This window comes from Osmerus mordax, chromosome 6 (genome assembly GCF_038355195.1).
Source record: "Osmerus mordax isolate fOsmMor3 chromosome 6, fOsmMor3.pri, whole genome shotgun sequence".
Lineage (NCBI taxonomy): Eukaryota > Metazoa > Chordata > Actinopteri > Osmeriformes > Osmeridae > Osmerus > Osmerus mordax.
The window spans coordinates 4643720-4670130 of record NC_090055.1 but is presented as its reverse complement, the minus strand read 5'-3'; the positions used below and the strand labels follow the sequence as shown (position 1 = coordinate 4670130).

At 40.4% G+C, this 26411-nt stretch overlaps 4 protein-coding genes across 5 annotated transcripts; 2 read left to right on the top strand and 2 right to left on the bottom strand.

Annotated features, from left to right (window-relative positions):
• The first annotated feature begins 3637 nt into the window (after positions 1-3637).
• On the top strand, positions 3638-13714 carry tmod4 (tropomodulin 4 (muscle)). Its single transcript, XM_067237436.1, has 10 exons — positions 3638-3769; positions 7938-8132; positions 8542-8698; positions 9024-9146; positions 11603-11695; positions 11955-12085; positions 12259-12366; positions 12550-12693; positions 12885-13029; positions 13431-13714. The coding sequence occupies exons 2-10, from the start codon at positions 8031-8033 to the stop codon at positions 13451-13453; spliced, it is 1026 nt and encodes a 341-aa protein (XP_067093537.1). The 5' UTR covers positions 3638-3769; positions 7938-8030; the 3' UTR covers positions 13454-13714.
• Positions 13715-14921: 1207 nt separating this feature from the next.
• On the bottom strand, positions 14922-17978 carry scnm1 (sodium channel modifier 1). 2 transcript variants are annotated; one of them, XM_067238636.1, is made up of 8 exons: positions 17952-17978; positions 17167-17237; positions 16976-17064; positions 16787-16881; positions 16600-16700; positions 16364-16494; positions 15930-16059; positions 14922-15766 (listed from the first exon to the last, which is right to left on the bottom strand). In XM_067238636.1, exons 1-8 carry the CDS (start codon positions 17961-17963, stop codon positions 15628-15630), a joined length of 768 nt encoding a protein of 255 aa, XP_067094737.1. In that variant the 5' UTR covers positions 17964-17978; the 3' UTR covers positions 14922-15627. The 2 variants fall into 2 exon arrangements, with proteins under 2 accessions (XP_067094737.1, XP_067094735.1); XM_067238634.1 differs by lacking the exon at positions 17952-17978 and adding an exon at positions 17416-17521.
• Positions 17457-19664, top strand: lysmd1 (LysM, putative peptidoglycan-binding, domain containing 1). The gene is made up of 3 exons (XM_067238637.1): positions 17457-18229; positions 18381-18691; positions 18876-19664. The coding sequence occupies exons 1-3, from the start codon at positions 18050-18052 to the stop codon at positions 19057-19059; spliced, it is 675 nt and encodes a 224-aa protein (XP_067094738.1). The 5' UTR covers positions 17457-18049; the 3' UTR covers positions 19060-19664.
• A 157-nt stretch (positions 19665-19821) lies between these two features.
• tnfaip8l2b (tumor necrosis factor, alpha-induced protein 8-like 2b) lies at positions 19822-25052 on the bottom strand. The gene is made up of 3 exons (XM_067238638.1): positions 24646-25052; positions 21145-21468; positions 19822-20950 (listed from the first exon to the last, which is right to left on the bottom strand). Exons 2-3 carry the CDS (start codon positions 21460-21462, stop codon positions 20708-20710), a joined length of 561 nt encoding a protein of 186 aa, XP_067094739.1. The 5' UTR covers positions 21463-21468; positions 24646-25052; the 3' UTR covers positions 19822-20707.
• Between the last annotated feature and the right edge of the window lie 1359 nt (positions 25053-26411).

The window sequence follows — 26411 nt, the reverse complement described above, 5'->3', positions numbered from 1 at the left end:
AAATGTTGTCAGGGTAGTTTTGGACATGATGGATGTTCATTACATAATTATGTTTTGTTGTGTTGTCAACACATGAGAATAAGCCATTTCATTTTCACTTTCCAATTGTGCATTTTGTTTTTTACATTCCTCATTGTTGTCATTTACACTCTACTATTTGTTAGCAATGTCTTTCCTGAACACCTTTTGTTATTTAGTTTTGACCAGAAACCTGGACTTTTTGGGATTTTCTGAATCTAAATGGAAGTTTAATTGACAAATAAATGCCATCATCTTGTGTTTTCCCTCCCCTTTTTGTTTTCACTTTGTTTTCTTTCTCTTTCACTTTTATACACCTCTAATCACAGAAATATAAGGTGATATCTGTTCTCAATTCTCTTTCATCAATTTGGTTTTACATAATTCTGCTTCTCCCAAACTACCAATTTTTCTGTATACTTCTAGCATACTCCCTTTTCTTAGACTTTTCTAATTCCCCACCATATTCCCCTGCTTTCGCCTCTCTGTGTGGCATGTGGTTTGGATTCCAGCCCAAGGACTATTCAGTCGATGAGAACAAGGCCCCCCCAGTACATTCTGTTTTCCACATTCCAAACCCTTGACATCAGCTTGGCTGGAGGAAGGACACGGGGGGGGGGGGGGGGGGGGGCTTGTTTTGCTTTCAATGACGACTGTGTGCGGGAAAAGGCCCCTGACCCCAGTCTGCCAGGCAGACCCTCAGCTACGGCCCCTGCCGGCCTACAAGAAGACGTCCACACAACAATACAATCAAAGGCATTTTTTTAAGGGGGGATGCTTCACATACCACATGTTGTTTTTCAGTATAAATTACGAGATGCCCAGATCCTGGGATTATCCTGGGAGTATGGAGATTCAGGTCACATATTTAATGTAAACACTGATACATACCCAAACCACTCTCGCTGTAACTTTGTATTGGGATACATATGTTTGTTTTATTACTTCCTCATCAGGGTATAGGTTCATGGTATATTTACACGTATCATCGAGATTGAGAGCCCTGGCAGATGCTGTATTGTGTCTGCACTGCCTCAATGGAGAGCAAGGCAATGAGAGGGGAAAACTGAAAGAGGGGGAGTGAGGGAGTGAGAGAAAAAGAGAGGGGGAGCAATGTGGTAGGAGGAGACATGAAACGCCAAGGGAAATTGGATCCCCTCTCACAGACAAAGCAGCCTGTGAGGTTCAGGGACAAAGGAAATGCGATCTGCCATGTGACCATGAACGCTGGGACCTTGCTCACACGTAGCACATACCTCAGCCTCCATTCAACTTTTCCCCCATTCAGGTTTATATATATTTACAAGCATAGACAAAAACAGTAGTAATAAGGTCAATTCAAATATACCAATAATGCATTAGACCTCGCCAATTCTCATTAATGTGACTACATTTGTATTTACCAGAGTAGACTTTTAATAAACTATTGTGTCAAATAAATAACTTAGCACGGGTTGCATATTTAGCCTGTTCGTCAAATGAACTGCGTACCTTTATGCTACCTATTTCATGCCTCACCCAACTGAACTATGTAGTAGATATGACTACAGTACTTTGGGTGGAGAGAGAAAATACATCACTCATCTGAGTTTTAAGACATTTGAACAATGACAGGCATGGTGGGTGTGTGTATTCATTCCATTCCATTCCAACCTACCATCCAGTATCACAGATCACCCTAACTCACCTCCCAACTAGGGCGTTATACTGACAAAGAACCTCTCACTCCCAGAGATATAAGATACAATGTAGATACAATAATACTTGGCTACAACTAGCTAGTTAAGATAAGAAACAGCCTTTTGGATGGCAGAATGAGTCAATGGAACGGACGGGCCATGCATGCTGTTCAAAATTTAAATGTATTATCTGATAATTTTTCAACTTTCATCAATATAATAATTGTGATTAACATGAATCCAGAAAAATCTACTTGAATTGCCAAAATAATACGTCTACAAACATAACACCAGAGACTGCAGATCTAGCATTCCTGACACAATAACTTGATACAGTAAGGTAATCGTGAAACACAAGAGCAAAAATGCCATGACCTTTTATAGTACCAAAGAGAACACACATACAAGTTTAAATCCAACTAACTTTGGAGTACTTCCAAGCTATCAATAAGAAAGACTATTACATTCTGTTGAATGTGCTTGTAGTTTCTGACACATGATTGGCTCTTACAGTTTCAGGTGTTCCTGAACCCAAACTGAATAGGAGTCACCTAAACAGATTTTTGTTTGCTGTAAACACTCGTGCTCCGAGCACATTCTGTATTTGTAAGCTCTGTGAAAAGACATATTTGCAACAAAGACCTTTTGTCTTTCAGCTCAACTTGTTCCTCGTTTTAAAGAGCGAGTCCATCTGGTGGCCAAATTGAGAATTACGTATATATGGTTAATTTCCTGTTTGGAAGCTATTTAGTGACGCAAGTGACCTAAATAAGGAAGTCTATTGTGTTTTAATGTCTATGACACATTTTTTTCAGATGGAAAACTATTCTGTGCATGTCAATTCAACATATTCTGCATACGTAACTATTCACAAAACAGAGAACAGAAACTTATGTCACAAGCGATGCCAGTTCATGATGTGGCCCCCAATACAGTATTGGATACAGTAAAGAAGGGTTATGATGAAGTAGGAGTGTGAAAGAGTTTCATACTCTTTTTCAAAAGATTTAATCTGAATTGATCACAGATTTCAAGCATGCCTAGCATATTGTGTAGCACTCATTTTGACTCACAGCAATGTTTCATCATGTGATAATAAAGTTAAGTTAGTTTGTTAACTAGCCTAATGCATGCTTGAATAATTAATGTGTTGTAATATACAGACGCACAAGAGGTGTGCATGTTTCATCATTGCCACAATCATGTTGATCTTCAGTCATACAACAGAGAACCCAGATCTTGAATGGAGGTTTGTCGCCTCCTGGAGGGACGAAATTGTAATACAGAGGCATTTGCATCCACAGAAAATTTTCTGGGAACTATCCAACTAAACTAAGTGTCACATAATCATGAAGAAAGAAGGACACATTGACTGTACTGTAGAACACCGGAGAAGTTTCAGACACAAAGAGGGGGTTGGAAAAGATGCCAGAGAGAGTAAATAGGATTAAGCAAAGGAAGTGATAAAAATGGAAAACCGAAGGCAGGCCCTGATGCTGTCCACAAATCAACCTTTACTTGTAGAACTCAGATCGGGCATTAATTTATTAGAGTAAGAAAAGAGGAGTAGAGTAAGGGACAGAGGAGAAGCATGGTACCAATGACCAATAGCATGACAGACATTCTGTAGCATATCTGTAACCATGGGTCAGATGGTCAAATGGTCAGACTCATTCAAATAACGACCACTAGGTGTCATCATTTCCTTACAGCAGTTGTCCCCCAATGGCAGTTTGAATCCCGATGAGCACATGGATGGTCCCATCACTCCCTACACCCACCCCCCTCTCCAGTGATTCACAGTCACTCTTGCAAAGCCAAAATAATAAAATGCTGACCTCTCAAAACGCTGCCAGTATCCCTGTCTCAGCATCGCAGCCTAGAAGCCTGGCACACCAGAGACAGGGAGAGGGACAGAGAGAGGAAGAGAGAGAGAGAGACATAAGGGGAGGGGGAGATAGAAAAAAAAAAGAAAACCAGCAGGAGGGGAGAGAGAAAAAAGAGAAACAACATTATCTGGTTTCTACTGTGGGCTTTGCCTTGCCGAGGGGCTCCACTGCTACTTTGTGAAGGTAGGTGAGAGGCTGTTTCTCTCTCTGAACTAGTGTAATACTGCTGGCAAGGGGATCTCCAGTGTTTAATCTCTCTCTCTTTCTGTCTCTCTCTCTCTGGCTGTCTGCTTGGGGCAACAGGTTACCAAATGTACCACTGTGCATGAGTAACAAAAAAAGCATGTGTATTTGAACACCTGATGAGCAAATTAATTTATGTACCATGAAAAATGGTATTGCATTGTAGTGGAAATCAACTATAATTTAAACTGAATGCAATGTTGCTTTATGTTCACGTTAGTTTGATGACTTGCATTGACAGATGGGTATGCATCTACCCAGACCAAATCCTTTTTGTTCTATTATTGCCCAGGCTAACGTTGCCCATGAGTTGACATTTGACTGGGGCATTTCCAATGCGGGGCGCCACAGGGGTACCTAAACTCAAATATTGTCACTCAAATGAAACTATTCTGTAGGCATGTTGGGGTTAAGTCATCTAATAGCTGTCCAATGCTTTGCACTTAATTCATCATGGGGCTTTTTGTGATGTTGACTCAGGGGGACTATATAATTAGAAGTGGGGGAGGGAGTAAAGTCCCGTTGTTTAGTTACAGTAACTTAGCGGCGCATGGAAGGAACTTGCTATGCCGGTGTATTGATGTGTAGAGGGTAGATGTTTTGCATGTAGATACGGTTAGCATACCATTTTCTTCTCACTCACAATGTTTTGCTCCGTAGGAATATGAAATGGAAACAACTTAATTATCTTTTTATGTCATGTACCATTCCACAAATGCACTCCCACTCACATATTGTCAGTACATTTTGTAATTTCACTATAAACCCTAAATGCTATTAAAATTTCACTTCATTCCGTGTAGGCTACTCTATACACTGCTTTTGTGACCTAGGCCTACATATTTACATAACCCATTTATATGCATTCCAATGTTCATCGGCAACCTATTCCCATTCATTCATTTGAAACAACACCTCCATACTGAACACCATACAGTAATTTTGGAATAAAAGTTCTTAGTCCTCCAAATGGCACTCTTGGTTTGGGTTGAGAGTGCAACCCAAGCCGAAGAAGATTTACGCCATTGCAAGAAGCTGACTTGTGAAGCTAAAATTAAGCTGGGGTTGATTTGGAATTTTACACTTCAGTGGTAAGAACTGGAGGAGCCGACCTGCAAATGGTGTGCGATCTCCTGATCTGCCAGCTGGACAAAGTGAGTCACAGCTTTGGGCACTTTGGACACCGTTTCTAATGGTCTTTCTACACGTCATGTTGCCTGTCATACAGGTAGTGTGTTAGACTCTCACCTTGACCTGAATTGCGTAATGCAGTTATATCATATTGAGTCTTGCCAGAGGTGAATATGACTATGGAGTCTACAAAGTCCCTTGTACTCAAGAGACTTGGACAAATCACTTTACATTTGAATATGTTGAGAGTACCTAAGAGTTTCAGTCTGGACAGTAATTGTTGACAAAAACATGCTGTACAGTATGTGACAAAACATGTTACATTAATGTCAGAACTGCACAAAAGAGGGACTACAAGACTTGAGCTAAATCTTTTTTTATTTTATACAGATTCCCTTCTGTGTCAACAGGTATTTCCATTTCTATCTCATGGATTAAAATGTCTTTCTTTAAGAAATGGAGAATGCGAGGCAGAGGAGCCAGCTAATAAATGCCTCTCCTTTAATGGTTTGGTTGTTAACTCACATTTGTGGATAATACTTGTGGAAAGACACAATCTGACCCAGCTAGTTTGTAAGGTCTTCCATTCTCACATTGTTTTGGTTCCCATAAAAACCCCATGGGAATTCCGTAGACAGGTGTGCATTCATTAGCATCCAGTCTGTTGTTTCCTGGAATATGAGACATGCTATTTACAATGTTACTGCAAGTCAAACCATGAGAGTTGAACTCTAGGGCCCAGTTTCCCAGACATGGATTAAGCCTAGTCCTGAAGTAAATGAAAGGTTCAATGAAGATCTCCATTGAAAACTTTTTTAGTCTAGGATTAGGTTTATATCCATGTCTGGGAAACTGGGCCTAGGTCATTTATCTTGTATATACTGTGGTATATGCAAATCATAACTGTTACATTAACTTATAATTAGACCTTTTTCAATTGCTGTATGGAATGGGCATGCACAAATATGATTTATGATTCATTATCATGTAGTTGGTTGCTGTTAATTGAAAGGCCATTTGGGCCTTGTCATCTGATCTCCAGGGCATGGATATTATGAAACTCAAAGTCACCATATTTATGTAAACAAAACCCCAGACTTAGGGGCTGCATCAATATGGTTCTTTTTTTTGTCCAGTGAGATCTCCACAAGTTAATTGAAATGGGTTGTAAAGCTTGTCCTACAGCGCATCGCTCTGGCAAGGGAGAGGGGAAAAAACAGAAAATGGTTACTATGGTTACTCCTTTACTTTTAAGCAAGTTCAAAGTATTCAGACACTTCAGAATGGCATCTGAAATGAACCTAAAGTTTGAGTCGAGTATTCTGCTCCTCCTGTTCTTACCTCCTCCATCATTCCCAAACAATCAGCTGTTTGATCCAGTGTATGAGTTGTTGGCTTTACACATTAGAGCACCACTGTGCAAATGTCATGTCCGTGGAACACTAAGATTGAAAAAAACACACAAATGCACACACACCACACAGGCACTTCCTGTCAAGATGAACATTTCAATTTCAGACATTGTATAAACTGGCATTGTGATCTGTAGCACATTGTGTACAGGTACACTACTCTACTATACAGTCATTGTATTTAGTTGATGTTGTAAATCCATAGTCACAGGATGTGTACATGTGCCTTTCATCGAGTCACAAGCTATGTTTGTGTCCACTAATAAACTTTCTCATTGTAACCTGATCAGTGGATACATTCACCTTGTTGACATGAAGGCTAAGGGCATATCACTTTCAGTGGACCTTGGTGAAGGAAATGTGACATTGACATTGCTATTAAAATGTGTGGGTACATTATTATCGTCCCTGGTAGTATTAAAGATTCGAAACGCCTGATGTTGATGAGTTACTTAGTTCCACGTAGTTTCTCATCATCTATTTACTTTTTACCAGGTTATTTATCATCTACTGTATGCTGATTCTAAATCACAGAAACAGAAAGTTAGGGGTTTCTCTTGTTTTCAATACTTGATATGATTGATAAAAAATAAATAATAATTGCATTGACCAAGTTGGAATGGAATTTTGGCTGAACATTAAAATGGATTTGACCTCTTATACGATGCTGCATTACTCACACAGTGAGTCATCTACTTTGCCTAAGGTATTCAATTGTTATGGCATTTCCTCCTCTGGGCGCCCAGGCTTAATATAGTCATTGTTTCTCGTTTATCCACCACTACTGCTGAAAATGTACTACAGACCAGTTTGTTGTACCAGAGTGTTGTTACATTTACATTTAGTCATTTAGCAGACGCTCTTATCCAGAGCGACTTACAGAAAGTACAGGAACATTCCCTCCGAGGCAAGTATGGTGAAGTGCCTTGCCCAAGGACACAACGTCATTTTGTCACGGCCGAGAATCGAACTGGCAACCTTAAGATTACTAAAGATTACTTAAGATTCCCTAACCGCTCAGCCATCTGACTCCTTATCTGTGGTCATTCAGCGTTAGGTTTTGTGGCTTTTCAGGGGTGGGATCTAATATAATGTATGAGTGTCAGTCAGTGATAAAAAAGGAAACACCCTTTCCACCCCACTCCTTCCCTTCTCACGTCTCTGCTCTGTAACTCTAAACCTGTTGCTCACTGCACTGGAACTAAGAATAGCAAAGAACCACCTCTTTTTTTCTCTTGCTACTTCTCTCTCATTTTCCCACCTTCACCCCATTGCCTGAATTAATTCTCTTTCTCTCTGTCACTTTGTTTGTCACGGCCCATAGAAGTTAGTATGTAAGAAGTGTGAATCTGTGATCTGATTCCAGTTCAGCTTTGGCACGTGCTTAAGTATTGAATACAGTCCATTGTGTATTTTGTGTTGATAAGTAGAACTACGATGATCTTTTAAAGAGCCATTAAGCAGTGAGCTGTCTCAATAAAACAAGTTAAGTCAAATTCGATATTATTTCATATCTTCATAGTATCTAAACTCATACCCTCTCTTTTCTCTGTCCCCTTTCGCAGACAGTGCCCTCTTCACTAGGGGTGTGTGGAGCAGTGTGTGAGTGTGTGTGTGTATGAGAGAGAGCCCTAGGAGGCCCCCACCAGCCTGCAGACATGTCGGACCCCCGGGACATAGATGAGGATGCGCTCCTCAAGGGCCTCAGCCCACAGGAGCTGGAGCAACTGGAGTATGAACTGCAAGATTTGGATCCAGAGGTACAAACCTGGATAAGGAGGAACACCCAGGGATACTGGCCCTGTAGTCTCCAGGAGTAGGGGATGGAGGAAGAATGCCCATCACATTTGGGTTGGGGTTCATTGACACACAAATGCCAAAGTTTAAAACAGGTACCATAACTGTGTACTGTACTTGACCTCAACTGGGACGATAACATATAAAGACAAAATGTCTATCCAGAGGTATTTAACCACCGCCACATTAACCACTGCTATAATCGCTTTGGAAAAAAGTGTCAGCTTAATTTTTTCTTGTATTTCTCAAGAGTACAGCCATCTAGGTTGCCATGGTTGCATACAGTACAGCCAGATAGAACACATAGGAAGACCAGCGAGAACAATCTGTACTTGTCTCCACCACATAAACATTACCTCTGCCCTCCCTCAGAACGCCATGCTGCCAGCCGGCTACCGCCAGCGTGACCAGACGAAGAAAAACCCGACAGGACAGTTTGACCGTGACGCCCTGATGGACCACCTGGAGAAGCAGGCTCTGGAGCATGCAGACAGGGACGACCTGGTGCCCTTCACTGGAGAGAAGAAAGGTAGCTAACTGAGCTTCAGCAACCTCTTGAAAACTCTTGAAGGGACATCTGCACTCTAAATACTCAATATGCATAGATTTATGGCAGCATGCAGGGCAGAACTCAGTTCCAAGAAAAGCTTTATCCCTTTTTAAAGCAGACACGATCCAATGACATCCTGAAAATACAGTCAAATCCACTCTAAGGGACACACAATGTTGCCTGAAAAATGTAAGATGATGGTAATAATGGTGAGAACTCACCATTATTAAGGTTTTTGGTCTGAAGACTCTATATCTTTAGTTTCCCCCTCTCTGCCCCTCTCTGTCTCCCTATATTTATCCAGGGAAGACCTTTGTGCCTAAGCCAGGTTCAGGAAAAATCCCTGATAGTGAGCAGATCACCCTAGAACCAGAGCTGGAGGAGGCTCTGAAGAATGCCACTGATGCTGAGATGTGTGACATCGCAGGTGAGACAAACACACACACCCACACATATTTCTGTCATCGAAACTGGAGACTCAATATTTATCAATTCAAGTAAATGCCTTTTTTCTTTGACAAGTGAGTACTATTGTTTTGTTAACTAACTCCCACTTACAATGACATCGTAGACTACACTGTTCCTTTGTAATTTAAACAAATAGATTTACAGTGATGTTAGCATATTCATTTCATTGTAATCTAATTTGTGTTGATTGATGAAGGTCCAAATTAATATGACATAGCCATTAAGATGTAATCTTGGATTTCCTTTCGTGGAGGTCTATTCTTTCATGCAGGCTTGGAGTTACTATAACGATAGCTTATGTGTAGTTGCCCAATGACATGATTGTGCTACTGGCCCATTTTATTCCATTGTTTTTGTTGGCACATTATGTGGCAATATTTAGTTGGATCAGTGTTGGGTTCACATAACACATTGTAGTTGGATGAAACATCCCCCACTTAAAGAGAAACATGGAACCATGGGATGTGGGGCATGGCATCATGGGGGTTCCAATTCCCCACACTCAACAATACCAAAATAGGCCTGCATAGGTCCACCAAAGGCAGGGTGGAGTGGGAAGGGAGGAAGAAGGGGAAGGGAGGGAAGGGGGTTAGTGAGTTGAATGTTGGGGACAGATACTGTATCAATTTGAACCAGACACTGTGGCAATGAACAACTGCACACTCGATTGGACCAACCATTTTTGTGTTTATTTGCTGAGGCCATAGATCTGCAAAGTGTTTGCGGGATTATGTATTAAGTTAGCATGTGGGTGAGTTTTTTTATATTTTTCTCCCCCAAGGTATTTTTTTTGTCTTGGTGGACTTCACCGATGTAGCCTACTGTTAGTTTTTTGGCCCACACTGTTATATACAAAAAGTCCTAATAAAGTCAACGCATTAACAGGAAGTTGGTGTATTAGCAGTAAGCTGATGCTTCCATGGAAATATTTATAGTATTGTACTGTACTGTATATATCCATGTATTTCACACAAACAGCATAAGCAAAGCAGCCTTATTTTTAGCTATGGCACAAAAAAAAACTATATCTAAAAAGTAAATTGTTCCAAAATTCTTATTCTGTTATGTTTTATTTGTGTTCCTGTGTATAGTTGTAGTTTCCTGTAGGGTGATCTTAAGCATGCATTGGACAGTCACCCAGAAAGTGACAGTGGGGGTTTGGGGGAGTCTAGGCCAGAGAGATTAGTCTGTCAGTCCTCTCACTGAGTCCACAGTTTTAACCATGGAGGGAGCCTAGAAGGGGATTAGAACTTCGTTAGCCTCTGTCAATCTTTTGTTTTGGTGTCAGTGGGAGACAGTGTGTGAGTGTGTATGTGGTGTATATGTGTATGTCAGAGAGAGAGAGAGACACACACAGAGATATAGAAAGAGAGAGAGACAGAAATAAAGATGTAGACACTGTGAGAATATAAGACAAAGAGTGTATGTAATCCATGATGGACAAGCTGGCCAGCTCAACAGGAAGGGAAACTTTTTCCTTAACTTTATTTATCCCGGGAGAGGGGCAGGAGGGCAGCATGTTGCATTATAAAGCTAACATGGACCAAGGCTGCTCGGAGCTGATTTGGTGCCGTTGGCTCATTGCTGCAAGCAGCTGTCTCTGCATCTCTCTATCGTCACAAGGCCATTCCCAGAGTTTCATGCTCCAGGTCAGGGGGCTGTTGGGGGTATGCTGTCGCAGCAGTTGGTGTGTGACACAGTTTGGTGGTGATGGGCCGGCTGTAACCAAAAGAAGAGAAGGCATTTTAAGCACTGCCTCCTGCTGGTGAAACGTAAACACTGGCAGAAGCAACCAATCAACTTAGAACTACACTGCATATTTTTAGAAGGCCATTGTGATTTGCCCCATCTTGCAAAATGAACATAGCTGAGCTGCCACAAATCAAACGCATTGTTGATTTTGTTATTCAAAGTTCTGATTCCCTAGCTGGTAGAATGCCACTGGACCATGCAGTGTTCTCTGTGCCTATATATGAACTCAAACAAGAAGCAAGACAATCCATCATTTAGTGTTGACCCATTATCAACAAGAATAACACTGGCCTCCTACATCCCTCACATAATTGCTGGGTGTCTTAACATTTTAACAGCCTGAAATTTTATATTTTATTGATCCCCAGGAGGGCAAATTTGGCTGTTACAGCAGCAGAGAAACAAGCCAAAAAATCTAATTGGACAAATGATACATCTATAATCTCAACACAATGAACATTTAAAAACATAAACAACACAAACATATGAACAAGAAGGAGCAGGAGTACAGGAGCAGTAAGAAGTACATGGAATTCTTTGTACTACTCCTTTACTGTTTCCAAGCTACAGTATGTCCTTTATGAATTCTACATGTACATTTCTAAATAAATACTAAAGTTGTGCTAAGTAACAGTCGCCTCAACAAAATATCTGTCTTTTCAGCCATCCTGGGAATGTACACATTGATGAGTAACAAGCAGTACTACGACGCCCTGGGCACGACAGGCACCATTGCCAACACAGAGGGAATCAACAGTATGTGGGAAATCTTTCTTTAAAATATCGAAACAATCTTAGCAGTAGGCTTGAGTTGTTTAATTGTAATATGATAACAATCTACTATAATTTCAGTGCATTAATTAATCCAAGGACAATGATAGCATTAACGCGCACATTCTAATGTTGACATAATGGTATGGATTCTTCACATTTCTTCATGGACCTTGATCATGAATACCCCACCATAGTAGCCTACTGCACAGCTCCTTCACCTGTGGTACTCTGGTGCCTCCAGGCGTAGTTAAACCAGACCCGTTCAAGATATTCCCGGAAGAGCCCCCCAACACCACTGATGTGGAGGGCACCTTGCGGAGTATCCAGAAGAATGACAGAAGCCTGACAGAAGTCAACCTCAACAACATCAAGGTAAAGGCAGTGATTTCACAAAGTATTGGGATCATACAATCGTGGTTTATACATCTTCTTGAAGGAGAAGACTAGTGTCGATGCTACAGTTCCAGTGAGCGGGTAGATTTGTTTTGAGCTTTGAATGAACTGAGAGCCTTTGAAAGTACTGACTATCCATTTTTTTTGTTTAGGACATACCCATTCCCACATTGAAAGAGATCTTTGAGGCGATGAAACAAAACTCTTGCGTGGAGAGTCTGAGCATTGCTGCTACTCGCAGCAATGACCCTGTGGCCTATGTAAGTTTTCTGTTCATCAGGTTTGATATCATAAATTCACTTTACTGAATAAAAGGCTATTGTTAATGGACATAACATACATACTTCTGTAGCTACTACTGATGCTCCCCTCTTCATGATAGTTTAGAAAAAGCTTCCTGAAAACAGATTCTTCATGCATGTGTGTGTGTGTGTGTGGTTCAGGCTGTTGCTGAGATGCTTCATGACAACACCACCCTTCAGAGTCTTAACATTGAGTCCAACTTTATCACTGGAGAGGGTATGATGGCTATTGTCAAGGCCATGGCCAACAATACAACACTACTGGAGCTGAAGATTGATAATCAGGTCGGACATCCCATTTGACTTAATGCCCTTTGAGTTGCACATCATTTAGTAATTTGTAACAGCTGATTGTTAATGGATTTCATTATCTACTTTAGATATCCAGGTTGTGACAGTTTCAATGAGGTATGTTCTGCTCAGCTATTTTAACCAATTCACTATCTTTCACTTTTGCTTTCCTTATACACCAACAGAGACAGAAACTGGGAGACTCAGTGGAGATGGAGATAGCCACCATGTTGGAGAACAGCTCCAGCATCATCAAGTTTGGTTATCATTTCACCCAGCAGGGGCCCCGCGCCAGAGCAGGAATGGCTGTCACCAGGAACAACGACATCCGTGAGTCTCTAGAGGAATTCACACATAAACCTCTAAACCATTGTCAGGACTATACTTCTAAGCATTCCAATTGTGTCTACAGATGTACAATATTATTGATAGATAGCACTGTATCTGGTAGCTGATTTGCAGATGGAAAAGTCAATCATTCGGATTCAACATAATAGTCTGCCAATCCACGTTTAAGCATGTTGATTTCAAAGTTGAATTTGTTTAGTAAATATGGTGTACAAGGATATATAGTAGGATGTCATGACAACTGCATATTCTTACTTAGAAGTCAATGTTCGTGACCAATAAGTACAGTTTGTAATTATGTGTTAGTGTGGTGTCACAGCTTGGGTGACCAGTGACAATCTGCCACCTGCTGTTATACTCTTTTTTTTCTCTCCTCCATCCAGTTCGCCAACAGAGAGTAGGATGAAGGAAGAGGAACAACTTCCCCCTCTTTCTCTTGGCTAGTAGCCCTTGGAGATTCTGACTGTGAAAGACTGCTCTTGACATCCTTGTGCTAGCTTTGACAGTGGGGTGCAACGAAGCTCACACAAGTCCTCATCACATGCTTGGATTATAGCTACACAACTTTACAATAACATCGAGATGAGCCCCTCCCAAAAAAAAAATCCTTCTCCATTAACTGCATTCTGTAGAACATTAAACTCAATTATAAAGCATGTACAGTTCATCTAAATGTGATGTGTCTTTTTCTGCTTCTAGAGCATGCAATGATCATCCAACAAAAACCAACAGATTTCCTTAATTCATGCACATAATGTGGTGCTATAAATAGATGACAAAATATGTAAATACTTTAAATAAAAAGTTTGAATAATGTGGTCTGACTGCATGACTTCATAAACATATGACAAACAGAATAACAAACCACTGACAAACTATATATACATTTTTTGTTTATTTGTTCCAAAACAAAATTATACTTTTTTTGTTTTACATTTTTGGTTCAGAAGGAAAACTATGTAAGATCTCAAGTATGGTACTTTTATGGGCCTGAAAAAATCTAGTTAATTTGTTGTAAATCTTACACCTCTATATCAGTTTGAGAATCATGACTCTTAATTTCTTCAGTCCTCCTGGTGTGCACCGCCAGCACCTGACCTATTTTTACAACCCTCTCATCATATACCCCCAAGCCACTAACCTTCCTGTCTATGTAACTCAGTCCTCTGGGCTTGAGTTTCCCAGTTCCAAATATATGTAACAACTTTTCACAGCTCTGGAGCAGTGAGCAACATGCGCAAGTTGCCAACATAAAAATTATGAACTCATGAAGAAACAGCTGTTAACCTTTGAGGATTTTCACAGCCCTGAAGAAGTCCACAGGCTTTGAACATTTGACTTTCAAGAAAATCATTCTTTATGCAAGCGGCAGATGATGATCCATGCGGTCTAGCATGGATCATGGTTGCATTGTCTTGTTTTACATGGTGACACTTGGCATAGAAACCAGTGTTGCAATGATTTAAGTTCAGTATTACCATACCATAATTTATTTTAGGAGGTATTTTCCTTTGATAATTGTAGCACAGGAAAAAACAGGTGTATTTATGGAGACTAAATGCAGGATAACATGCAGACTATGTTAGGGGTCAGATGGCTGAGCGGTTAGGGAGTCGGGCTATGAATCAGAAGGTTGCTCGATTCCTGGCCGTGCAAAATGATGTTGCGTCCTTGGGCAAGGCACTTCACCCTACTTGCCTCGGGGGAATGTCCCTGTACTTACTGTAAGTCGCTCTGGACAAGAGCGTCTGCTAAATGACAATGTAAATGTTGTGCTTGACCTACTTTATCAACTACCCAGCTGAGAGGTGCCCAGGAAGGATCCGTTTCAGGAAAGTTCTAAGTTTCTGGTTAGCAATCATATATGGAGAGTATTAGAAAATCATAGGTAATTTTATTGATTTATACCGCACACAAACCAGTCCGTTTTTGCATGTCCAATGATACATCAGTCAATAACAAATCATTCACAGTATTTGCTTATAAGTTTACACCATCCTTTTTCTTTAACCAACCCATTCATAAAAGTTAGCTTAAACAGATAACAGATCAAGAATTCACTTAATCTCAACATCCTGAGACAATCACATGCCGAGTTCCAAAAGGACAGAGCGACTTTGACACACGTTAGCAATTTCTAACTCATTTGAAGTCCACACAAACCTAACTGAACCCAAGGAGATCGAATCCAACTGGTGATATGAATAATAACCTTCCGAGAAATGTTAAATCGGTGGCTCCACAACCAAAATTAGCAACTATATTGGCCATCTAATGACTAGCTGATTTATAGTTAACTGACAGGGGGCGTAGTTTGAAGGTGTTGGGACAAAATACAATAGGAGAAAGAGTAGGACACAAAGGGAACTGAAAATAGTTGCTGGCAAGTGGCAACAGTGTTTGCAAGGTGGAAAGTCACTGTGGTAATCTTGCAACAAGCGTTGTTTCTCAGGTCAATACAAAAATGGTTGTTGTTGTTTTTCGATCATCTTCTGGTCATATTATTTAAAAACCTAGTAGTTTTAGCTGGTTTTCCCTCCAATGGGCTTTTGGAATCACTAACAGTGATGATAGAGTGTGTCAATGCTGGTCCTCTGGTCTGTTATTGGTTGAGTCACCAGGGGAAGATGGTACAGGAGCAGGTTCCTCTTCATCTGAATCAAACTCCACATTCTCATCCTTAACCCACTGACCACTTCTATCCTGCAGCCACCCCGCACTGTTGACGATACAGAATAAAAAATGGTAGAAAAGGAATAGGGAAGAATACTAAGAAAGGCTATACTGACACCTAGTGGTGTGATATACAAGCAAAGGAAGCAAATCATAAACACTGTAAAAAGCTTGACTTAAATTCATGACCAGAAAACTATAAGCAGTACCTTTTCAACTTTAGATAATGCTCCAACTCTTGTCTTCTCTGGGCTGTTAAATGTTCAGACTCATGGGACACTGTTGGATCTGATGTCTTCGACTCATTCTTCCTCTCAGATGGACACAATCCCTGATTAACTGTTGAAACACATAACAATGTGCAACTACAGAGTTTGAGAAAATTCATAAGTACACCGATGCATGATATTACCAGGTTCCCAAGACAATCATGCAGTAGACCAGGAGCTGTCCAATCCTGCTCCTGTAGATCTATAATATCCTCCTGTACATTATCACTCCAACCCCTGTTGAAGCAAACATGTTTCACTTTGTACTTCATCTAATTATTAGAATCATGTGTGTCCTATTAGGGTTTGCATGAAAAGCTACAGGACAGCAGCTCTACAGGAACAGGGATAGGCAGCCCTACTGTAGACAGTACCTGTTGGTGTGCTGTAGGCTGCATTGATTGAGGGTTGCTCTCTTGTTTGGTGCTGAGGTGATGATGTTGTGCTGGAAGGGCTGATATTAATCTCTGAGCCTGAATTTGCTGGCCCCTTTTCAGACTTGGTGCTGGAAATAAATATTTTAACAATTGTTTTCTGCACAGTTTGACTTTTGGAAGTGAACCAGTGTAGTACACCGGTGTCTAAAATTTTCACCATATGATCACCATACCTGGTCTTTTTATGGCAACTATTGTAGGGTGCAGTTTTCAGTAAGGCATGATGGGCAATCTTGCGTGTCTGTGTCAGAAGGGGGGCTGAACTGGAAGGTTCCTAGGAACAACAAAATCACAAACTAATGCCTTACAATTATGGTGGGCTGTTGACTCCTTTACAAGAAAAAACTGTCCAAGTTTTACCTGTCTACTGTCTTCAGCTAGAACATAGTCCTGATGCTTCCTTTTTGCTATTTCATTTTGCAGTTGTTTTTTTTGTCCATAATACCACTTCATTCCTGAAAAATATGTACTGTGTGAGAAAGTTCAATCTCCACAGATAGTAAGTAACCTGTTACTTAAAATTGCAAAATGTTTTGCCGTCTCTCTCACCTTCAAGATGCCTTTTACCCTTCCGGTGTACTGTTAGCATGTCAACTGTATCAAAAACAGGACGGTAGGAGCACACAAGGCAAGTGTATCTGCAAAGGAAATTGAGAATCATTGATACATTATCACACTACACATGCATGCAGGCTTTATGGTCTAAGCATCGAGTTAACACGCCGCAATATACTCCCCACCTTCCATTTTTCAACAAGGCTGCTTCGTCTTCTGGAATAAAGTTAGATAGGAGATCTGCAACACGTCGTTTCTGGAAAGTAATCGTTTGAATACAGACCAGCAAGTTAGACTTCCCAGCTAGTTAAGTAGCTAGCTAATACTCCCTAGCTATACAGCTAAACAAACATGTAAAATATGCTGACAATTAGCTAGCCGTAGAGTAGAAAACGTTTCAAATGATTAGGCTATGTGAAAACCACTTACAGTACCTTCAGAATATTCAGTTGACTTGAGTCATTGCCTTCTCGTTTGAAAGACATTTTTAGTCTAGACTACGCTTTATGTAGCTCTAGCAGTCTGACCGACTACAGTGAACGTGTTAATGTTTATTTCCGGGTTTTTGAGGAAAGAATTGTGGGATATGGGGTCTCATCACACAGTGAGCATGCTGAGCATGAGACGAATTCCTCAATCGTTGAACTTCCTTGTTTGTTTTTAGAATAACATGAAGATTGCCATTGAGATATATACACGGCACCTTATTCCGTAGCCAACCTTAGAGACTTACGTTCACATTTGATGGCAACATGCTTGCGAGCAAGCCTAGTTTATTGAGTGAATCAGTAAGTACTAGTTCAGCGTGTTTAGCTGTCTGAAATCGAAATACTACTGTACGAAGTTAGTTAGACGAATGCTAACGCGGTGCGGTATTATAGCTAGCTATAAGTGATAGAGACGAATATTTTAGAACTATTGCTAAGCTACAGTATTACGTTTACGTTGCTAGCTAGATTAGCTTGCTAACCTCAGTTTGCATGACATATCAGCTGACGGACCTTGATGGACGCAAGGGATTTGCAGAAGGCTGAAACCAACACCATATGTTTCATGTAAAGTCTAGCTATGTCCTCCCGTGTCAATGAATGTGCTCCCCTACCTACGAGTGGACTACGGGGTGCCCGCACTAGGTCGTATGGTAGTCTGGTTAAGTCTTCTTTTTCTCCACTTCGCCAAAGACGAATTGAACATCTAGTCCAACCAGGGGAGACATTGCAAGGACTTTCCTTGAAATATGGAGTATCTGTAAGTATAAAGCCTAGTTAGCAACGCTAGTTAGTGCTAGATAAATTAATGTAGCTACCTTTTGGTTGTCTTTAGCGTGCCTTGGAATTATATTGGACCTGGATTTCCCACAACATTGTAACCTTACCTGGAACTATGTTCTCTCTTACAGATGGAAGACATTAAAAGAGCAAATAGGCTTTACACCAATGACTCAATATTCTTAAAGACATCTTTGTCTATCCCAGTTTTTTTGGCACCTGACTCTTACAATGGACAAGGTTTAGCTGAGGAGAATTTAAACCAGGCAAAGGACACAATTATTTGCAACTCCGACCAACATTGGAAGCCAGTGAGAAACTCTGTAAAGGAGGATTGCCTTGAAGAAGAACTTTCGCCAATGGATTTCTTGAAAAGGATGGACAGTAGGATCAACCAGTCTAAGCAGGCCGCTGTCAAAAAATGTCTAGAAGGAGAAAAAAGGTAGCAATAAGTGTAATTCCACATATTCTGTATTCTTAAGCATTATGGTTTAAGCTGTATTTTAAGAGAAGACATGTTCATTCAAAAAAAAAAAAAAACATCAGACGATCATGTGCTGTGAATAGTATTAAGCTTTTCCTTGCCAAATATCAGTGACTTTATTGGACTGTTTTTGTATTCACAGATTTGCCTCTCTGGAAGCAGCTTGTGCCAGCAGAGCACCAGATCGCAGACTCACAAGGTCCCGGAGTGCAACGTCTTCAGCTTCCAGAATACACCAACAAGCAGTACTTGGGGCTGTGCCCCTAACTATCACCAGATGCTCTAAGAAACTAAGAGACCGGGAGGACGAGATCTTTGAGTTGTGATGCCATTTCTCCTCTCCAACTATGGGACTGATAAAGCTAATACATAGGCTAGTCAATGGGATTGACCTCCAAGATAATCTGGCCTGACAGATTTAGAGGAGTTGTTATTTCCTGCAGAAGAATCACCTCTTGTTCAATGGGCTCCTTACTTGAATGTGTGTCCATGTTTTGTTGGGGTTAGGGTTAGCTGCTGTGCTAAACTGGCATGTACTCCTCACCAGTTAGGGCTGCACAAGTTGTAACTGTGGTGATAATTTGTGAGTCACGATTTTGGTATTTGAGGATTAAATGAATCTTGGTATGAAGTCTGGAAGCTCAACAACGGTTTTGTGTTGTACTAAAACATTGTCTGAGCAATCATTTAGATGGAATGCAAGGTGTTGGTTCCTAACTCAAATTATGTAATCAGCTCATGACTTGAGTTTAAGTCCCTAAGTGTGTCTGATTATTAGGTCAATTCAGCTTGCAGGCTAAACAGAGCCTTTCTTGTGACAGGTTATTATTTTTAAAAGTTGGTGACATAGATACATGGTAGTGATACTTATCCAAATGATGTTGTCCTGATAACCATTCGAGACTACAAAGGGATTACAAAAACTAGTGGAAGGTTTAATGTGAGGTTGCAGTATATTAACTTTGTTACTCATGTGAGGAGAAAATACATTCAGTTTCTGCAGTTCAGATGTTCCAGCATTATTGCACACTACAACCCATCTTAATAACGTTTTTCTGAAGAAATAATATTCATAAAATCTACAAAAAGACAGTAAATAACCAAGATTTATTGTTTAAATTGCATTGGTTTTAATGTTACAAAAGAAGCGATTTGGAGTTTCATATAAAAAATCGCAATTTTTAGTTCTTCCTGAGCTGTAACATTAATTACTGATTGTACCCCACATTATTTTGAAATAGATGTGCAAAAAAGTTACTGCATTTTTCTTAAGCATTACCTTCTTTAACCACCAGATGGCAATGCAGGATCTTGGTATCAATTTGTGATTGGGACTTCAATGAAAAGCATTGGTTTATATTCGGGTACCTTTTTGTTTTCAATGCATCCAACAAATTAAAATGTACAGATGGTAATTCCATTTTTCAAATAGGGATTTTATCCCATTCAAGCATATTCCAGAAACTGGAAGTCCTTTTGACCTTTGTGTTTACCATAAAAAAAACAGTAGACCAGCGGTCTATAACCCTTTTCCTGGAGAGCTATCTGCCTGTTGGTTTTGGATCCAACCACACTTATTTGACCTGATTCAACACTAGTTACCCAATCAACCAGCTAATTATTGGAATCAGGTGTGCTAGATTCGTGTTGGAGCAAAAACCTACATGCAGGCAGCTCACCAGAAACAGGTTTGGAGACTCCTGTGTTAGACGTACCATTTAAAAATGGAAATATTATCAGTTACTAGCAACAAATATTAAGGTCCAGTTGTGGCCATGTCTTTTTCCCATTTGTTCAAAGTCTTTTTTTTGGCATGATAACACATCAGCGTCTGCTTCATGTAACACCAGTTCCAACTGTAACAGTCTTAGTGATGTCACATCCTATCTGATCAGTCAGCCCAATGAGTTCTAAGCCAGACCTTTTTGAACACATCTCTCAGTGTCTCACACATGTTAGGCCATTGCATGTGACTCATATTGTTCCCTCCTCTACCAGTTTGTTGAGTCCATTGCAGATCTTGATAAGGTTTGGCCGGAAGGGGCCATCTGGGTCATACAGCTTGGTCAGGAGCTCAGGGTCAGCGTAATGGTTGAACACATGATTGATGCGGCCATGAGATTTGGCTGTGAGGTGAGTGTTGACAAGCTTCAACAGCAGGTCCCTGCATCCTGTCAAGATCTCCGACATCACAGTCTTGTCAAAGGTGAACTCCACCTACACCACAGGAAGTGATAGTCATGTAATTACCATGGTAGTTCAGCGTTATTACAATATGCCCGTCTTTTCAAATAATAGCATTACTATCATCAAATTGATTGCTCCTCTTAAATGTTACCTTTTGTCATTGGTTATCTAAATACTGAACTACAAATGCTAAACATGAAACAAAAACTTTTTTTTGCTGTTACCTCATGGAAGCTAATGGCTGTCATGGCTCCTTGGTGCAGTTTCTTCTTGAAGTCCTGAGCCAAACCTAGTTCCCCTGCATTGAAGCGGTTGTGTCTGAACAGCACACCAATCTTCACTGCAATCTTGATCATATCTTTTATTACCTTCTGGGCCTCTGTACGATTGCCAGTATACTCTTTAGACACACGGTAGAGCTCATCCATGATCTCACTGCTGTTGTCGTCAATAAACATGTTGACCATGGACTTGTTGGCCATGTGGCTGAGGATCTTCTTCTGGGCCTGCATGGCCATGTCTTTGGAGCTAAAGGACTCCATGGTCACCTGAGGAGAAAGCAGGATAGAGTTGAACAAAAATGTTTTTTCTTTTAAATTCCGTGCCTCGTCAAAAACATCTGGAACAGCCATCCTGCTTTATGCACTTATCCACCATTTGTTGTTTTAGATGTTTGGGTTTAGGGTTGTTTTAAGCCCTTTAAGTACCCTTCAGCTCAGACAACTATTTTGGTTTTTCATATTAGTACAACAAACGTAAACAGCTAAAACCCACGGGAAGCACCTAGACCTGTACCCTAAGGAGGCTGCACTCCCCATGCCTACCACTCCTCAGGGGAGAAATATGGAAAACCAACCCATGGGAAGTCATCAGTGATCATTGTATCTGTTTCATGCAAACATATACTGCTGTTATACCACACAGTCTGACAGGATTAGGGTCATTCTAGGTGGAAGCTTGACTTGGATTTGCCTAAAAAAGATTTATCCTAAAACATTTGAGAAAATAGTTATGTCTGGTTAACAATGCAATCGGGCTGTACTTACAAGGCTGCTTTACTTCAGTGGCATTCATGTAGTCAGTTGGAGATTTAAGTTATTAAGAATATTATCAATGGAGGTAAATACAAAATAATAGTCCCATAGTTTATTGAGGTAGGATGTGTCAAATTGAGAAAATATGAATTAGGGTTAGGGTTAGTCCACTCCATTCCACATCATATAAACATTGTCAAGACCTAACTACTAAACAACTAATTGACTCGTTGTCACCGCCCTATGTAAAGTTCTAAAATGTTGAAACCCCACTCAGGCCTGTGTGGACAAGTATGTGAGGTAGACAAGGCGGCATAGCTACAGCAGGTCCCTACCTGCAGTGCAGGTTGCATCAACACAGTGGTAACAGAGAATGTTAGAGGCCAGGACAAAGTCGCTTTTTGCTATAGAAGGTTTGGAATGCACTCTCATGCAAATGAACACCTCTTTCCTTTGAGACATCCTTTACAGAACATGGGCAACAGCATTTAACTCAATTTAAGTGTAATTTGGGTGTACACAACATGTGTTTTATCTACTTTTTAAACAGCTGCAGGTGTGTTTCTGTATTTGGTTTAAAAGCGATAATCTAGACTTTTGACTGAAAGTATGCACACACTCATAGCACTTAAAACAAATTGCCAGGTGTTGAGCAATGTGATCCATATATTTAATGTGCTTAATAGATAATAACTGTAGCACTGCATTGCTTGCATACACCCAGTGTCAGTTACAACATCCATGTTATTCAAACACTAATCTTGCATAAGACATCCCATTACGCCTTTTAATACATGCATACCCATTAATTCTGAACCAGTGTCATATTTCTAATGGTGTGCTTCAATACAAAGCTTCATCTCTGTGGGGAATTAGTGAACATTCATTAGATTCATTTCCCTCAACTGTGATAATGGAAGTGGAGCAGCGTGATAGTTATTTCAAAATAGCTCTAAATCTCATTTCTATGCTCCAAAAGCCTACTGTGAATTGATGAGAGATGTGTGCCCCCATCAGGAAATACATTCACTCCAGAAATATGGAGGCAGAGCTGGAAACTGGAAGCTGGTGTGGTTGTGTTTAAACTCTCTGCATGAGAGTCTATTGTTCGAAATACTATTATCACATTAAGCCTTTTTACTAATGGAAATGGCAACCACTTAAGGGAATAGGAATATGGTTAATGTATGTTTTTAAGAGTTTATGTACAGCTATAATAATCTGGTGCAGAAACTCTTTTGGAAGAGTTCAGACCTGTTATACTGCTATCTTCAAAATAATTGTTTCACAACTGAAGATAGTCCCATTGACAGATACTCCGATCGAGAGTGCTGATTGGTGGATTAAGTACAAGCAGGCAGGCATTAAATATAAATATTTAGCCTTCTAGCATTCCACAGACAACGGCAGCATGTAGCCAGGGGCTGGGTGTGTTTGTATCTATTTGTGTGTATGTACTGTATGTATGTATTTATGGATGTATACATGGATGTATGTCTGTGTGTATAGGTAAAGCCAGTGGTGACTCCCTTAGATTGGCCTGCTCACATGGGTAACACTGTTATTAAGAGGCACCAGGTCCTTGCTTGTACATGCTCCTTAAACATCAGCCCCAAGAGGCTTACGTGTGTCACCGCTTGTCTGGACTTGGGGGCACTGACACCCGAGTACATTATTCCATCCTCACTCTTATTCACCATTGAGAATAATGAAAATGTAATACATAGAATGTGTAACCCTTTTAACACTTGGTAGAGTAAATAATGGAAACAGTCTATGTTCTTTGCGACATCTTGCAGTTCTCTCTGTCATAGAAGTAAACAAACGTGTTCCCGAAGTATATATTTGTGAACATTTATGCCATGTGGGCCTCATCAATGGTTTCCCATAGTAGATCAGAAAGGGATGTGTAGCACTGTGGTCACTCACAAAGGAGGTACACTGAGACTGTTGATGAATGTTTACTGGCTTCCTAAGATATCCTAGTTGGTGCATGTGCCAGTGCATCATCAGTTTACTGATAAACTCATCAATTGATTATGGGTTTAAGTGTTTTAAACCTCTACTTTATAGTACTGTGTAGTAGTACCGTAGTAACAATTAAATTTCTAATAGGGTGTTCAAGACTCACAGACTTTTGTTGTTTCAAAAGGGAAACGAAACTGACAGCAGTTGGGTTTGCATTGAGGAGTCATCACTGGCTCACAACTTGTTTTTTTTCCATCCCTACCATCTGTTGAACACTGTTGTGTCATTATATTTATTTCACTTCACAGGCTTGGACACTCAGTCAAAGTAGGCTGGATAAAGGAGGGAACGTCTACTGCTCCATGTTGCGTAATATTAGACAGGCACTGACAGTACTGTATGTTCAGCTTTACGGTCATAAGGACATTCACTGTGGTGCTGCCTTTCTGTTACACCATCTGAATGAACAATGTCCCCCCCACCCAAGTTTTAGATGAGAAAGATGAGAGGAAAGTTAAACATTATCAAACATTATCCATTTTTCCAAATTGATTTTGATTTTACCACCTTCCTGCTTACTTTTTTGCCTGGGTGTAAATCGACCAATCACAAAACACGTTCAAACAACTTGTTCAATCCGAGAATTATGTACATGATAATTAATCATTGCACAGTTGTTGTAGTTAGGCTGCTAGTAGATAAAAACATTGAGAGCACCCTTACCTGAGTCTGTCAGTGAGTGTGGTTCCCCCTCCCTCCTCTGTGTCAGTTTTTGCTCTGCCTCTACACGTGGATCAAGTTGTCAACATAGAGAATACATTTATCGGAACACCTTCATTTTACAAGGTGAAAACAAAAGAAAATCAGTTGTGCCGTCTTTCTATCTGCTTGTGCTCACCACTCTCAAGATCATTTTCAGTTGTACTTCCTTGAGGAACTAAATTGCTATGACACACCCCTTAGTCTCTGTCTCTCTCTTTCTTTCTTTCTCCTCTCTCTCTCTTACACTCACTATCTCTCTCCTATCTCTTTTGTATGTCACTACATACAAAATACGTTAATTCTAACCTGTCTTGTTATTCTTGAAATTACAATACTCTGCAGTAATCTATATTTTCCTCCCTTTCTTGCTTTCCAACTCTTTTTCTTTTTCTTAGTCTCTCTCTCTCTCTCTCTCTTTCTCTCCCTCTCTCTCTCTCTATCTGCTGACAGCGTGCCTTTGCCTGTCCTGACAAGTGAAAACCCTAGAAAGAATTTTGCAATAATCCAGTGATGCAGTCATTTGAAAGGGGAGCGGCTTAGTCCTTTTTGTGTTCACCTTGTGGAATGTGGCTCCTGTCAGCACCGAACACCAGCACACTCCACTTTCCCGCAATGTGTAACCATACAAAACCTAACCAACATGTTAATCCCAAACTTCACACCTCTTTTTCTTGCGCTCTATCTCACGCTCTCTCACCTTTCTGACTTCCTCTCTCTTCCATTCTCATTTCTCTCTCTTTCTGACTCCCACTGCCCTCATAGGAAATCATACAGAGGATCCATTCATCCTAATATTAATGGAATAAACTGCTTACATTTATGGTGTTGTTATGACCTATGTAACTAGAGTGTTGAAATGGATTTGAATGATGTAAAAGTCTGTGGAGGCCAGTTCCAAGATACTACCTCCTCACCTTCATGTGATATCCTTGTTTGCTCTGGTTGCCATAGTATTTATCACTCCTCCAGTGTTTTCTTACCTCATTTGGATGTTACATTTGTAAAAAAAATAAAATAATAGACTGTGATATTTTCCAGAGATGGCAATTTGGAGTCACACATGGTCTCACTGCTGAGTTCATATGAAGTAAACATTATTAAAGCTGTATAAAGAGAATCAAAGAGCACACTGACAAGTCATGAATGAACTGATTCAAATGGGTTGGGCCAGTCCCTAATTGAAAAGCAATCTGTTTATCCATCGGTTTATCTCAATGACAACCAGCTGGACCAAAGGGCAGTCAACAGAGACTCAACCCCTTAAAGGGATCTGTCCAATCGTGCTGTAGTCTGAAAAGTGTGATTGTTTTCAAATTTTAGGGTGAGAGGTCAAGTCAAGGCCCATCTGGACTGAAGGGAGTGCCAGAGCGGATACCAACCCACAGTGTGTGGAATGTAGATTTTGAGACGTACATAATTGTGTTTCTTTTTGAAAGTGTTCTTTACTTACATCCCTTTGTAAGAAATAAACTGAGTTGAGATGTAGTAAAATGTTCAACTGAAAAATGGGGCCTGCCACCATGGCAACAGACAGGAAGCAGTGCTTAAGCGGTTTCCTGATGGCTTCCTCTTTATCTTGTAATGACATCTTACACAGAAATGTCTGTGACAGTTAAATGTGTGTGCATGTGTGCATGTGTTTTGTGAGCTTGTATGTGAGTTTTTGTCCTTTACCTTTTCCACCCTTATTATAACAAGCCCCATTTGAACAACTTCCTTGTTGAGAT